General features: G+C 39.9%; 1 protein-coding gene across 2 annotated transcripts in view; it reads left to right on the top strand.

Moving 5' to 3' along the window:
* Positions 1 to 15,784, top strand: part of NAV3 (neuron navigator 3) — a 272,512-nt gene that overhangs the window by 65,699 nt on the left and 191,029 nt on the right. For both annotated transcript variants that reach the window (XM_050896725.1, XM_050896718.1), the window contains exon 2: positions 15,340 to 15,457. In XM_050896725.1, the coding sequence (XP_050752682.1) occupies positions 15,340 to 15,457 (118 nt within the window). The remainder of the gene's footprint in view (positions 1 to 15,339; positions 15,458 to 15,784) is intronic.

Raw genomic sequence — 15,784 nt, 5'->3', positions numbered from 1 at the left:
CTTAGAGGTATAGCTTATCTCTTAATTTAGAGGTGTCTTCAGAGAGACACCTTAAGAGCTATCAACCTTCTCTCTTGAGGGAAAAAACAGTGATGAAACCTTTGATATAAGGATCTTTGATGGAAGGATATCTTCTTTCCTAATTGATTTCTTTCTTAGTTCTCAATATTTGGTACCATATGAAATACTCCCTCCTTGTGTTAAGATTTACAACACAACATATACTAGACCTACATGAATCAGTGTACTGCTTTTTAAGGCATCTGTGAAAAGTAGTTGAAAAAATGCTTACTGTAAGTAGGCTTACATTACTATACAGAATACAAAACAGATCTACAGGAAGATGTTTTGAGGTCAGCAAAGTGTTTGAGAGCCACTCTTATTCCAGATTAAAGGCAAGACCATATACAAGTTCTGTCCTTACTGCAGTGCCGTAGCTCCTGAACTTTCTCATCAGACAAGAGTATGATGAGAAGTGTTGTTGGCTGGTTTCTTTTTTCTTCTCTCTTAGGTGTTTTCTATATTTACATGCAGGTTACTGCTTTTGACATGAACAGGTTGTTATATCTGCTACCAGGTAATTATGGCTATAGGGGTTTATTTTAATAGTATTTGTCCCTTAGATTACCTTAATGAATGTGTTAAAGGAACCAAGTGACAAAGGCAAAGTGATGGCAAAAATAGTCTTTCATGCAAAAACAGGACAAGTAATTATTAGGAAATATCTTCTATCTTGGTTTTCTCCAGGCTGAGGGCAGTTTACTCTTCCCAAAGCTGAGTGAAGAGAGTAAGATCAAAGGGCACCCTAAAGCTTAAAGATGGTGGTGCTAGAAAGGAGAAGCATCACTAAGAGCTAGTAGGTACAGAAGGACACAAATAAGATAAATACTATTTTTGAAAGGTTGCTGAGGCTTTTTACAAAAGCAGATGTGGTGTTCAAAGGGACAGAGCACTTCCAATCCACTCACCCAGGAGAGGTGAATACAGAGAGAGGCCGTGCAGCTCCAGGATCCCCATGGACTGCTTCAGGGTTTAAGAGGCCATTTCCCCCACGAGGGGCACGTGGGCAGGTTTGAAGTGGGCCAGGCCACGTTGCATCTGGCATGGCTCTCTAAAAACTCCACGGTCACAGTGACAGGAGGCCAGGAGCCAGCACCTTCCAGCCAGGAATAGAGAACAGTCTGAAGTGACTTTACAAACGCTTTCAAGGAACATCGAAAACTTAGGCATTGGAAAAAAGAAACTGTTTGTTGCTTTAAGCCTTTGTTCTGCCTTCTGACTTTGAGTAAATAAATATGTGACGTTTGTTTAGAAGTGTTTGGGTTTCCCTGCAAACTGAGATTCTGACAGCTTTCCACAAAAAAGACTCACTTGTGCCAAATTCAGATGGTCCAGTCAGCTGAATAAACGGTGTAAGAAACTGGGCAAGGCATAACTAGTCTGAGATGTTTGCACTGCATGTTCCCATGAAGGGCACCAAGAGGGGTATGCACACAGCAGAGGACTTGCACAACTCTACAAGTAGTGCTCCAACATCACACCTTCCCTAATTTTTGTAGCCTCTCTGCACATGGTCTTGCTATTCATTCAGTTGTTAGATTCTTCATGAACTCTGCTTATATAGTATATATTCAATGACTGTAATATATATAGCTAAAACAATTAGATGTTAACCATACTATCTACCTGTGGATTTAAGAAATTTTCTCAAGTCTTGGCTTTCTTCTGGGGTCTTTAGGTTTTCATAGCACCAGCTAAAAAATCCATCCAAATGCAAAGTGTAGGTTGTGGGGTTTTGTGCTTTAAAAAAAAAAAAAAAAGTTTACCTGGTAACTGCTGAAGGACGTCTGTGAACCTCTCATGTAAACTTAAGTGCCCAGTAAACCTGTAAACATCTGTTTTGCAAAGAGTGGACAACATGCAATTATATGTGCATGCTATCATTTTTAAATAACCTTTGCTTCACATCAGATAAATTCAGATGGGTTCCTTATTCTGTGGACGGTTTTTGGTTGAACATCATTGCAAGGCTGATTATACAGTATTGTCATGTGCCCTCTGTATCACTGTGGCTGTTGTGTGATTGGAATTTGGAGCATGCTAACACAATTAATTGAAATATCCTGTTCTTAAGATAATTATTTACAGGACTGTGTTGTATCACTGAGTATCATTGTGAACATTTTACATACCATTTTTAGGATGTAATATTTTTTAATGGGTTAAAATACAAGACCCTTTATCATTCATATGCTAGAGTATGTATTTTACTACAGTATTTTCAGATATTTTACAGTGTTCCTTGGGGATCCAAATCCTGCAAGTTTGTTTGACATGTACCAAAGTCACCTGTTCTGCACTGTGGTATAAATAACTGTTTATAAGAGGAGACTTCTGTGCATTTGAAGTTGAAGAAATACAGTACATTTATCTACACAATAGAGGGATACATAATATTTGGGAGAGACTCACTTAAATCTGTCTGGCTGAATTGGGATTGTTTTACTATAAAACCACACACTAGAGAAGCCATTTGCTCACTTTCATTCTTCTTTAATGTGTGGAACATCTTTTTCAGTCAAAGAGACACAGAAGAAACTTAAGTGGTTCAGCAGATTCTAGATGAGAGCTTGAGACTTAAAAGAGTTTTACTGCTGTGACTCAGGAATAATTATTAGGCAGATAATGCCAATACCATTATAACCTGTAACAAGATAATGACAGTAACATAAAATGAAGCATTGATGTAAGTATGGGATTTTATTACTGATAGTGAAGTAACATGAACCTGCCCAGGGAAGTTGAGAACAAAGCCATCTGGTGCAATGTTTGAGAAGCCTTTCTGTGGGACTGCACAACTGGAGAGGTACATCAGTTTGATAAAATTTCAAACTTCATTTTGCACTCCAACTTCTGGTTCCCAAATGTATAAATTCTTCAAAAAAATGAATACAAATGCATTAGGGTTCTATATGTTTTCAGGAGGTTCCTCCAAATAATTTCTCCTTCCATTACGATCCGAAATGAGAGTCATTCAACAAGTCCTACTAAAAAAGGCAATCCTATATTATCAGAGGCCTTCAAGAACAACTGTAAGAATTTAAGGAAAAACTTGTTTTAAGGACTATTCTGTTCCATACTTATTTTATCCACTAAATAATGTAGTAAATGCTTGGACTTTTAACAAAGGATAGTCTTTGTACAGTAATTCCTGAAATATGAAATATGAAATATGACCTTCCCTCCTTCCCCAAAGAATTTATGTTCCTATGACCTACCTCACTTGCATTTTAGGTGCCTATATCCATCATTCTCATCCTCAGAACTCCCACTCAGCAGCTGCCTATTTTGGCAGCACTTATAGTCCATCCATAGCCATCCCAGGTTTTTACATTAAGGATCTGTACAGACATTAAATTGTACTTCTGAGAGTGCTCAGAAGCTGCGTTGGCTCAACAGAGTCAAGCACCTTACCAGCAAGGTTTATTTAAAGGGCAGGTGAAATAAGCACCTGCCTACTGTAACAAAAAGTTAGAGCTGGCAAAAAAAACCCCAGTGTTCCAGAATGAAATATTTATTATTCATTGGCAATAATTGTTTCCTGTTTTTTTTTTTTTTAAAAGTTAGCATGATTAAATTATTTTTCTTCTTATTTTATCAGGGAGCTAGAAGGTTAATGGGAAAGGTCAGAAAAAGCACTTTTGCTTGTTCTAAAAAAGTAGACTAAATGGAGAGCTGTCAACAGAAGTCCCCAGAGTAATACTCCACATGCCTCTGTACGGTTAAAGCAGCTGTGTGGGCTCTCCTGGAGAGCCAGCCTTCTCAGACAGCTGCTTGAGGAGCTAGTGGTGCCATTAGTGTCATCCTGTGCCACAGTCCGAGAAAACAACTGAGCATAACGTGGGATGGGACGCAAGGTGGTAGGCTACTGGTTTAGGGACTCATTTGAAAGGAGACATGATGCTCCTTTTACTAGGATCATTTCTGTTTCTTGCTTACATTAGTATGACAAAATACAGAAAGGCTTTTGGAAGGAAAGGCTGGAGCACAGTCTCCTCTGTCCAAAATGAGTGCTGTAATCTCCAGCCAGCAGAGTTATTTGTTTGTGTTTTCAGTGAGTCCCTTTCTTCTTCATCCTCTGCTTCCTGCTCACAACTTCCCAAATCTTGAATTATTTTCTGCATAGTGATGTGGCTGCAATGAGAGTATCCCATTCCCAATCCTTTACAGAAGCCTTTAGTCCCAGGGGGTGATTGTGTGGGAGGTAGAAGATATGGATTTAATTGAATTTAAAGGCAGTGGCCCTTTAAAGTGAGCTAGTCAATCCCTATCCTTCATTTCTAATCTGTTATCCGAGAGACGGGGGTATCACTAGAGTGTGTATTTTAAAAGGAAGCATAGGACAGTGAGTGAAGAGTTGCAGATGTGCAGAGCACTCCCTTGAGGAAGAGGGTGGTGGGTGCTCTGTGTAGGGCCAGTCATGAGGACCCAGAGAACAGACCTCAAACACAACAGGACCAACTGTTTTGTGTCATAAGAGATATGGGTTTGGCCTTGAAGCAGGAAAAAAACCCATATGCCTAGAGCTAAGAGTACCATTTGTACTTACATGTCAGGTGGTGGCTGTAGTGGGGAAGAAAAAGAAAAGTGTCAGGTAGGTGCTGAGCTTCCACTTTTACACAGCTCTCTCAAGACCTTTCTCTTCTTCAGGTATCAGCCTCTTGCTATTCCAGATATGCAGTAGACTCTAATAGATCATTTGATTTGTATTCAGTTTTAAGACATTTGTCTGTGCCCAGAGTCAGTGATGACAAGCCCTTCAGTTTGCATATATGTCCAGGACTAGGAAGTGTTTCTAGCTTTCAGTCCCTCATTGTCTGGTCATTTCTCTCTGTGCCCTAAAATTCATGTCATATTATTGTGATATAACATGAAGAAGCAAAAAATCTGCATCTTTTTTGTAGGAGGAGATATACAGATATCATAGTTTGGATACTAGTTTGAAGCAATGGGGTCCAGTGCTTATGCAAAAGTGTCTGTATGAGCAGAGCTATAAACTTTCCCTACCTCAAAGCCTCAATAAAGAACTTGAGTTCATTTCTATCAGGGTGGATCTTTACATAGCTAAGCCCTGATCCTTCATAAATGGCCTTGCAATATAACAGAAGATACTACATATAAACTTCAGATCACTATCCATCCCAATTATTATCCATTATCTAAGCTTCCTTCCTTGGTCTCCAGACCTGAAGTTCACTTATCAGTATGTTAGTATTCAACAGAATAATGTTCTAGTTTGGTATTAAAAAACTCTTGAATTGGAAGTGGTGTGTTTATCTGTTGCTAGATTTATTTTCCATTTTTTGGCGGGGGGCATGAGGGGTGGATCTTGAGGTTGCTATTTTAATACTGAGCTAAGAGGCATTGTTCATTGTCTTCAGAGGTAAATCGTAGGTGGAAAATTTTCAAGTCATGAATCACATATCTTTGATGTTACTTTGAGGAGCAGTGTAGTCCTATACAAGTGCGTAGCAGAACTCAAAAGGTGGGATACACGTTAGAAGATTTGCATGGGAGACTGCAGATTGAACACAGATGAAGGACAGTCCCCAGGTCATAGGGACCTCCTTTCTTGAGACACTGCCTCTTTCCATGTGTTGTGCAGCCAGAACCTTCACTAGAGGTGTTTAGGCAAATGTCCCCTTTTATAATAGAAAGGAAGGGTGTTCAGAACATATTTAGTAGGAATCTAGAACCTTTTTCTTTCCATTGTATGGTCTTTCAAGATCTGGTTGTGTTACAAAAGCTGTATATGAGATGGGTCTTTTGTTAAGACATGAGGAAGAATATAATGTTGAATCTCATTTGGGATGAAAAGTCTTCTGTTGTCAAAAACTATGATAAGATTATTATGTTCTCTTTGTTATTTAAGATTACTGTCTGGCAGAATTTACTTCATACATAAAATTTGTTGTGCTGGATGATTGCTAATTTAAGTATTGTCATCAGAACGGGCAGACCTTTATTTTGGTCAGTGCTTTCAATGGTGATCAAAGGCAAATAAGTCCCAAACTGGTATTTTTATTGTAGTGAGTTGCGTCCTTAGTCTTTCAAGTCCTAAAACCCTGATTTACATTTCTTGAACTGAAGAAGTATGCGTATAGGCTGTCGTCTGTGTCAGCATAATTTCATTTCCCTAAGCTTCAGGTAGGTAGCAAAAGGCAAAACGGTTGTGCATGCATGACCATTACCACTCACACATTCACCACCAAGACCTGTTTTAACAGAAATTAATGACACTAAGAAGAGGCCCAGATCACTTACGCTTGAAATCATTAACATATGTACATAATATTAATGTCGTGCTACCTTTAGCACCTGACTAGTGTGCTAAATGTGCAACACATTTATTGATATTAAAATTACAGAGTTGGTGACAAACAACTTTTAAACATCAAAGCCCAGAGAAAAATTAAGCAGGAGTTAAAGCATCTTGTTATAAAATATGTAGCTCAGAAAGCAAACAGTTTATTTTGTTTATTTTGATTTGCAAAGCCATTCTTGTACATGAGAGGAAACCAGCCAATTCAAATCAGTTTCTAAGCCTCAAAAAGTACAAGCTAGATGGAGACTTTATATTTTAAGTTAGTTGCGGTCTTATTTGCCACTGTTCTCTTGCAACAAAAGAACAAAAGTATGTCTTAATATTTTTGCATCTTTACATATCAGAAATTTGCCTTCCCACACTTAAGAAGTGCTGGAAAAGAGGATTATTTTGATCCCTGGGCCAAGTTCTTTAATGCCAAATCGCAGTGTGGAAAGAATGTCTCAGTCCAAGTTATAAATCCTTAAAATGAGCTTTGATGGAAAATCTGGAGTAGTTTCACAGTGGAATCTCCTCAGCTCCATGTGAGGAGCCCTGTTGCTGCTTTGCTAAGGCACATGCCCGCTCCATCCAGGAATGGTCTGGTTGATATCAAGAGTGGCTTATTGCTTGTGAACAAAAAAGGAATCAACAAAGCAAGGATGTTTTTGTTCTGCAAATTACTTCATGATTTCCAGTCAGGTCTGAGAAGTTTTTTCTCTGTTCTGTGTTGTCACGATATTGGTGAGCCACAAAGGAAACCTGTGCAAATTCAGTTCATTTTTCCCTTCACAGAAAACTTACCTTTGCTTACTGTGGATTTGTTTATTAAAATGAATGCAGGACTAGTCATGAAACTTGTCCTGGCAGTGACTAGACATATAGGAGACATAAGATTCATGCAAGCTTGATGTATAGGAAGTCTCATTCAGGGGAATGGAATGGGGCCATCATTGCTATCCTGGATGCCCAGAAAAGTAGAAATACAGCTTTCTTTTTACCCTTCCTTCTTTGGACAGGCACGAGTGCTCCTTCCCAGATCACCTGTTTCTTCCAAGGGAGATCTCTTTGGCCAGGAACCGTCACAGACAGCCGCAGCTCAAGTTTTGGGAGGCTTGGATGTTGTTCAAGTGTGCATGCACATATAAGAGGAAGAGGGAGTTTCATATATTTCAGCTCATTTATTTGTATTGGAGAACGCTGGCACTGTCCTTTTGGTCAAATTAATTTCTTCACACATCACCACTTTCAAGACCAAAATATGTCCTCCCCTTATATTTGTCACTGCTATAGCATCACACCAGCTTACAGAAGCATCTTGATGTATGTCTCACTATGCAGAACAGTCAGCAGCTTTTTCTATCACATCCTCCCTCTCCCCCATCACTTCTGGGACAAACATATGTCAATATTAGCAGGAAGGGTTGCTCTGTAGGGAAAATCAGTTTGGTACTAAGGAACCAGCATCTCTAAGGTACACATTTTGGGGGTGGAGGGTTGCTTGGATTAGTTCTCGTTTTGTTGCATGGACTGAATGCCGGCTAGTGAACGGAGTGCATTCAGCGCGCTCTTGAAGCTCATCTCTCTGTTTCATTTCATGTGAAGAGGATCTCTGAGAGAGCACAACAAGTGATAGGAGACTGCCTTTAGAAGCACACTCCTTATCTGAACTAAAATGCTAAGACAGATTCACCTTCTGAGTGGTGTCTCTATGTGTAACACTTATGCCCAGCAGGGAATCCTGATCTTCCTCTCTCTAATAAAATTAACTGAGATATTAGTTTTAATCAACTTTTTGTGTAAAAGCTGTATTGAATAATAGGTCCTGGTTTTTATTCTACTTTTACTAAACGGATGCTGAAATGTACTTTAAAGTTAAAAAATGTATCTAAGAAATAATTCCAAAGTTGTACAGGCAAGTGTATGGAGTATTTATAACAGAAAGTCTACAGGTTGGCTGTTTTGGAGGATTGCTCTGTGTGGCACTTAGTATTGTCTCCTGTTAATTCAGGAAGCTCGAGGCCAATATTAATAACTGTGGCGGTGTTGCTCCCTTAACAAGTATCGCCTCGCAGCAGCTCCAGTCTGCAGAGAAGCAGCTGTCTGGATCGGTCCCTCTGCAGCTGCAGGATGAATATCTGGCTCCTTCCCGTGGTACTTCGTTGCTATTGCACAGGGCTGAAGAGCAGCTGCAATAAGCCAATAAACAAAATGATATGATTAAAATGTAAAGCAAATCGGTATGATTCTTTTCAAAGGACGAACGAGTTATTTCATTCTGTAAAGAGCTGGATTTTTAACTGTGCAATATACAAATCACTTAGCAAACCTTACACACAAATACACACTCAAAGAAGCTTATACTCTTACCTTTCATCTGGCACAGATGCATCAGAAGTCTTGCCCCTGTGCCATTGGTGAATATTGGCCTCAAACACATGTATTAAATTAATTCTGAGTGGGGATTTGGTAAGAAAGGGGAAGAAAGAGAGCACATTAAGTCAGTACAAATGTTACTTGGGTGATTAGATCACAAACTGTAAGTGAAACTTGGAAATATAAAACAGCCCCCTTAAAGCTGGGTAAGTCATCTAAAGTTTGCCAGTTATTGTTGAAGAGTATTGTTCCTATTAATTTTCTTAGCTGGGATTAGTGGAGTTTTATTTAATTGTATTTTTATCTGAAAATTACTGAGTAGTGTTGATGGATACATGCTGCTATTTACAAAATAGAATCATACTATAGGGATTCTGACATTTTGGTTAATTGGTATGTATCCCTCTAAATGGTTTCTATTCCTTAACTCGTAATTGTTCTCATTTACTCAGTGGGATTTAGAAACAGGGTTTGTGGAATGTCACTTAATACTCATTTCATTTTGTTAAATGAAATGCATTGGCTTCCATCTTGTCTATAAATTAAGTCATTCTTGTTTCATTTTCTGGCCATATATTTTTAATTGTGTAAATATTTTTCCTTCTCATGTAATTTACTTAATGTTACAAAAAGCGCCACCCCCATCCCCCAGCTTTACTTTATAGCAAATGAGTTGCAGTGTGTTTTCTATAGTCCGTTAAATCCGGACATAAATCAGGTGCTTGATCTGTCTCTTATGGCAGTCTAAATGTGAACCATTGTTTTCAAAGTTAGCCCTTTTCCTTGCTAAGTGGAAGACTGAAACTAATAAATTATTCTTTTGCAACCCAGAGAAATAACCTTCAATAAGAAAATATTTAAAAGGTCAGATCCTGCCTTCCAGTTAAATTTTCCTTAGTGTGCAGGCAGTGGGAAGGAGAAAGGCGTCTCATTGCAATCTGATTTCCTCACCCTATTCTAATGCTAGTCAATGCATTGCCCAGCTTCTCTTTCTAAATACAGGCAGCTTCAGGGACACTCCAACACGTGTTTTGCTACCCACAATTTATTAGCCAAGAATAGCTACATTGAAGTAGAGTTGTGGTCATGCCCTCTCCTCTGGCAAATCCTCTTCATCAGGGACTCTGGGACTATTATGTAGGCTCTGCTGGGTATTCAACATCCAGGATAGGCCACTCACTGGAAAACCGCCCAGGAAATAGATATACAGCCTTTACGGCCCATTTTGTAGCATACTGGAGAACAACAGAAACAAGTCATCAATCTCTTCTACAAGCATGATTTGAACAAGCGTCTATGGGTGAAAAGCTCTAAGTGCTATCAATTATCAGTTGTCTCCGATGGCAACATTTTAAGCAGAGTGAATACATTACACTAGAAAGTCACATAGCCCTTTTATTAAGATAACAGTACCATATTTCCACTTTGGCTGACTGTTAAAATTCTGGTGTCGGGACTTTTTAATAGTTTCATTTTCCTTTATTTCAATTTTTTTTAAAGAAAAAAAAGGATTATGAAATGTATTGATATAATCCAAACATAGAGTAAAAGACAGAATCCTGCTGTGCTAAAAAATAGTATTGTATATTGCTGTGAACCATTGCAACCCAGGTATACTGCTAGCAACATTTTTTGTAATAGATGACTTTTCCTTCCATTTCTCCAACTCTTGTCTGCTAGAAGCTAAAGAGGAAAGAAAAATCTGTGGGAAGCTTGCTGTTGCCTACAGATTCCTCTTGGGAAATGGAGTTCTTAAGAAGAAATGGAGCTCTTAAAAAGCCTCCCCACCCCCAAAGGTATTAGGGTGGTATCGTGCACAGAAGAAAGCATGAGAGTGAGCACTGAGGGACAGCATTTCAATTATTTCATGCTAATGAATGAGGATACAGTTGTCTCCTAGAGAGTATTTTAAAGGACAAGCGATGAGAACTGGATACTATCTGCTTATTCCCACATATCTAGGAAGGAAACTTTTTCATATAGTGGACAAATAATTAAATATTTTTCAAATGTAACCTGTCCTCCTAAACGGCATGGAAATCTGTCACGAGGTCTTGGCATAACTCAGGTGGCAGCAACTGTTGTTCTTCCTAAGCAGCAGCAGTAGCAGCATTGGCACATAAGGGAGTGACAGAGGCGTACCCTAAGTATGGAAAGCTGTCTTCTCAATAGCAACAGGAGACCATTTTCAGATCTGAAACTCTATATTCTGTAGCAAACAAACAAAAATATGCAGAAGGATCCTGATTCTTGGAATATGTGTTTTCCCACCAAGCCTATTTATAAAACTGCTTGATAAAAAAGCATATAGAAGAAATGATTGCAACTCAGAATATCTGCGTTTTATTCCCAGCTCTGTTTGCCCTTGAGTGAGCCGCATTAAAAAAAAAAAAAAAATTCGCTGAGAAAGCCTTTATACCTCAGTTTCCCCATATCTACAGAAATAAATAAATAGGGGTGATCTCATTTGTGCCTGGAAAGCATGTTGAGATGATTTTGTGGAAGACGCTAACAAAGTGCCATACATTATTATTGCATTAGGCTGACTGTACTTCTGAAATCCATCTGACATTTCCCACTTGACATTGATTGTGGGTGGTAACATTTCTGTATTAACTTTAAAGAGGATGCATTATAGCACTGCCTGATGTATAATCACACCGTTTATGATTAAAGCATTTTCTAAGAAAGGCAGTAACCTGTGAGATCCTCTCTCTTTTTCACTTTGTTAAACTACCATATTACAAAGTGTATTGTTTTATTATGGATCCTGCCAAGCAGCCCTACTGTGCTCCTTACGTGTGAAGTATCGAGGTGAAGTTCATAACTATATTTGGGTATCAGAGTTTATTTCCTCTACTCTCTTGAAGGTTAGCATGACGAGCAGTTGAGGAATGCTAGGGGAAACCGTTGTTAACATGAGCAGGCTGTGCCCGAGCTTGGATTGCCCTGCTGAATCCTGTTTCATGTTGCAAGCAGTTAAATCACCAGGCGCCGGCACGGGGCTCGGACCACACAAACACAGGATCGGGTCTGTTCCGTTATTGTGTTGCTGAGACTGGTCCTCTGCGTCGCAGATAACAGCAGCTCTCTCATACGTTGTCAGCGGTCGGAGCCTGGCGTTGAAGTTGAATATTCCCCGGTCAGACGTGCCTGTAAAGCAGGGTGATAGGAGAGGAAGCTTGGAGAGGAAATGAGTAAGTCAGCAGCCCGGCCCAGTGTGTAGCTGTAGGGCAGGGTTACTGGAGCAAGCAGTGGAGAGGGGAGGAAGTGTTGCAACGACTAACCCTCATGTCTGTGTTCTTCTCTGAAACAGCCTCATCATAGAAAAATCTACGATAAGAGGATTTTTGGGAAACATTACTGCACAATTAATGCAAGATGGAATGATCTACTGCTAGTTCTGAAAAGAGGGGGAGCATGTACAGCTCCTCCTTAGAGGTGCTCAGCACCCAATGAAAGGGGAGCACCCATAAAAAGCAGACTGTTGCATGAAGTTACTGGTTTTTTATCTTTTGTACTGTATGACTTTTCTGTCCTTTGTGAACTGAGTATTTTCAATGGTGATGCACACTGGAGCTTTATGTTTTCCCGAGGAGTTAAAGATAAAATTTCTAAGAGGTGCATAGTCACATTGATACTTTAAACCTGTGGAGGGGGGATTCTCTATTTCTCATTGTATTTGCATCAGAGAATTTAATGTAAAAAGAATATAGTGGCATGTGTACATTCTTATAATTTTATGTGTCTGTCTACATGCTTTTCATTTTTTACAACTGACTCCTGAGCAGTTGGGTCCCCAGAAGAATGAGATGAATGAGAAGGGCATCCTATGGGTAAGGGGGGAAACAGAAGCAAGTGGTGATCCCTACAGAAAGAGAGGAAATTAAATGTGACATTCCACTGCCAACTGGGTGTTGGTTTGCTATATTGTCTCCGTCAACAACTCTTCACCTTTTTAATTATTTTTTAGAATTTTTCTGAAGTGAAAAAAGTCCTCTTTTACCACTGCCGCCTCCTAGCATTTTTTTCCTACCATTGCATGACTGTCAAAATACTGACCATCAGTAAAGTTTTGGTATGATGTAGATTATCAACTTTTGTTTACAAAACACTATTTACATTCTTTATGCTTGTTGCTTCTAAATTAATGAGAAAAGAAAATTATGAAGGGGTGGATGGGTGGGTGAAGTCCATTCTTTGAATACTAAATATTTGCAAAGCAGCTGCTAGAATGAAATTTCCCTGGCTGCTTAGTGAGACGATAGTTCAAATTGCAGTCAAAATTAGGATTGGTACACCAGATTATGTGTGGGTGTGACAAATGAAAAAGGAAATGCTTGGTAAAGTATTTTTATTTGTAATGTGAAACTAACCTAAAATAATATTAGTAGGTATTAAATTATGTATGTTCCAGTGGATCAGTTTCATTGGAATACAGAAAATAGTTCTGCTTATAGTAATAGCTCAGAGAATATTTCTGAGACATTACTTTAGAAGAAAGACTGAAGTTGAAATACTAGTAGTAGGGAATACATGATGCTATGGGTGTGGTATGTGCCTTTTATCATCATGATTTCATATTGTTCTAAATATGTGTTCATACAATCTTTAGAGCGTCCACATTATTATTCATTATATATGGTTATACAGTTGAAGAAACACTTTTCTTAGCTACTGTTGGCTTTAAAAAGCATTTTAATGGAGCCTTTCATGTCACTCACCTGTAATAGCAAAAAAAGAACATCAGTCAGTGAAAATACAGGTGACTGAAGCAGACTCCTGGGTGCAGCAGGGAAATTTAGGGCCCCGTCTAACAGCAGCATCCTTTGGCTATGGGAGAGCTGAATCTGCTTCCACAGTTTAATACTGTGGAGTTATCTAAAGTTCTAAAGCTGTCAGGAAAGCTATGGCAAACCAGCTGATGATCCACCTGCAGGAATATGGGAAGAAATAGGGTAGACCATACAAGTTACAATTCTCTGTCTCTTTTAATGAAGAGGGAGAAAATCTGTGAAAAAGGTACTCAGATAGCGAAGGAGTCCCTAGCATGTGAACGTGGACTGAGCAGTGATACTTTTGCTGGGTGGAAAGTGGATGTTGGTTCTCTGGGTAAGATTCTGGACTGGGAATTGCATCCCTTTTCCCACCCTGGCTCTGCCACAGATTTCCTTGGCGAACTAAGCAAGTAGTTACTGACTTTGGCCTCTGTTTTTCTGTTCACAAAATGGGATTCTGACCCCTTCCTCCCAAGCGTCTATGAGGTTAAATAAAAGGATGTTTATAAAGTGAGCTCATATTGTTTTTATGGAAGAGGTGCAGTTTCAACATTTTCAAACAATATTCTCAGCAGAGAAAGAACCTTAGATGTGATATTCACTTACACAGTGATGCTGTCATACATATATGCTTTCTCTCAGTGGTAACATCCCACGGTAGTGGGAGGTTCTATACAAGTCCTTTTTTCTGGGGTGAGGAGAGAGGCCACGGACACCCAGCAAAAGGGAGCCAGCACTGGCTGCCAAGGGCCACTGATACCCTCCAGCTGTGTGACACCCCCGCGCCGAGCTCCGCTAGTCCATGCTGCCTCTGCGTGCTGGGACACCCTGGGATGGTGTGAGCACCTCTTGGGGTGCACTCTTCCTTCAGTACATAGGTGAAGGTGTCTGTTCCTCTTATCTCACCCTAAGTGAACTTGGTTCCTCTTGTGTTCATGCTGTAGGTGTTACCAAATGCTCTCTCTGTGTACGTATATGCCTTATGAAATGCCTTCAACTTCTCTCTTCACCCCCCTCCCCCCCCCTATTTTGGAGGATGTAGTTCAGCTGGTTCTTTTCAACCTTTTGTTGATAAGTGCCATTTTTGTGCTGCTTGTTGCTAAGTATTTGGTGCTGCTCAGTCTCACCCTTCCCCCCTCCTCTTTTGGCGGAGAAAGGACGCAGCATATTTCCAGAATATATACTCTAATTCCAGCGATGAGACTACTGTACATCTGGTGCTCTCAGTCTCCTCTGTGCACATTGCAGCACGTTGAACTGTAGGCGAGGGGACAAATGACCTGTCCCTGCATGGCGGGACATGGTGATTACTGCAGAAAGTGTCGCAGAGGCATCGCCAGACGTGGGATCACCAGCGACAACCCGATGAACTCTTACCAAAATACAGGCATACGTCTCTGCTATCACTTTCTCTTAGGCAGCCCCAGAGCGTGGAAGTTGGTGGTGGGGCGTGTGTAGAGGTAGAAACACGGTGGGAGGTGGAACTGCGGTAGATGTGACTGATTTACAACAGGAGTTTCCTTTACAGTCATAAGGGGAATTTTGCTTGGTCACAGCAAGTTTGAACCCTCATGAAACAGCCTGAATCATTTGAAGTTAAAATAAAACAGAGAATGGCAGGGGGAGGGGCATGGCCGTTTAAAAAAAAAAAAAAAGGCAAAAAACACAACGTTAAAATTGTTTCCTTTGGTGCTGACTTCTTAAATGGGAATGTGATCCAGAATAGTTCTGGTGTGCAAGCCAACATTTGTTTTAAGAATTTTTATTGTCTTCTTTTCTCTCTTCCCCCTCTCCCCCTTGCCCTCCCTCTCTGCTCTGCAGATTTACACTGACTGGGCTAACCACTACCTAGCAAAATCTGGCCACAAGCGGTTGATCAAGGATTTGCAACAGGACATAGCAGATGGAGTTCTGCTAGCAGAAATCATTCAGATCATCGGTAAGACCAGGGCTGAGAGAAGCACTGCGAGCTGACTCCTTGCATGGGGGAATATATAATTCAAGTTGAATGTATTTAACAATAAGATGAATCCTGAATAATACAGTTTGACTGGGTCCATATGTCTCTGATATTTGTGTGGTTCATCCCTGTCTTAATTAAAAAATATGTTTATGTGAGCATGTTTGGAAGTGGCTGTTTAACCATACTTTAAATGGCCAGAACTGTATCTTACACACTTTGAATTGTCAGAAATGAATGCTCCATTAAACCATATGTCTCCCATGTGTGCATTTTGTTAGTTGGAGTGGCTCATACTTTCTGGGA

The sequence above is a fragment of the Gymnogyps californianus genome, chromosome 1, assembly GCF_018139145.2.
Source record: "Gymnogyps californianus isolate 813 chromosome 1, ASM1813914v2, whole genome shotgun sequence".
NCBI classification, from domain to species: Eukaryota; Metazoa; Chordata; class Aves; order Accipitriformes; family Cathartidae; genus Gymnogyps; species Gymnogyps californianus.
This window is presented reverse-complemented; position numbering and strand designations above follow the sequence as displayed.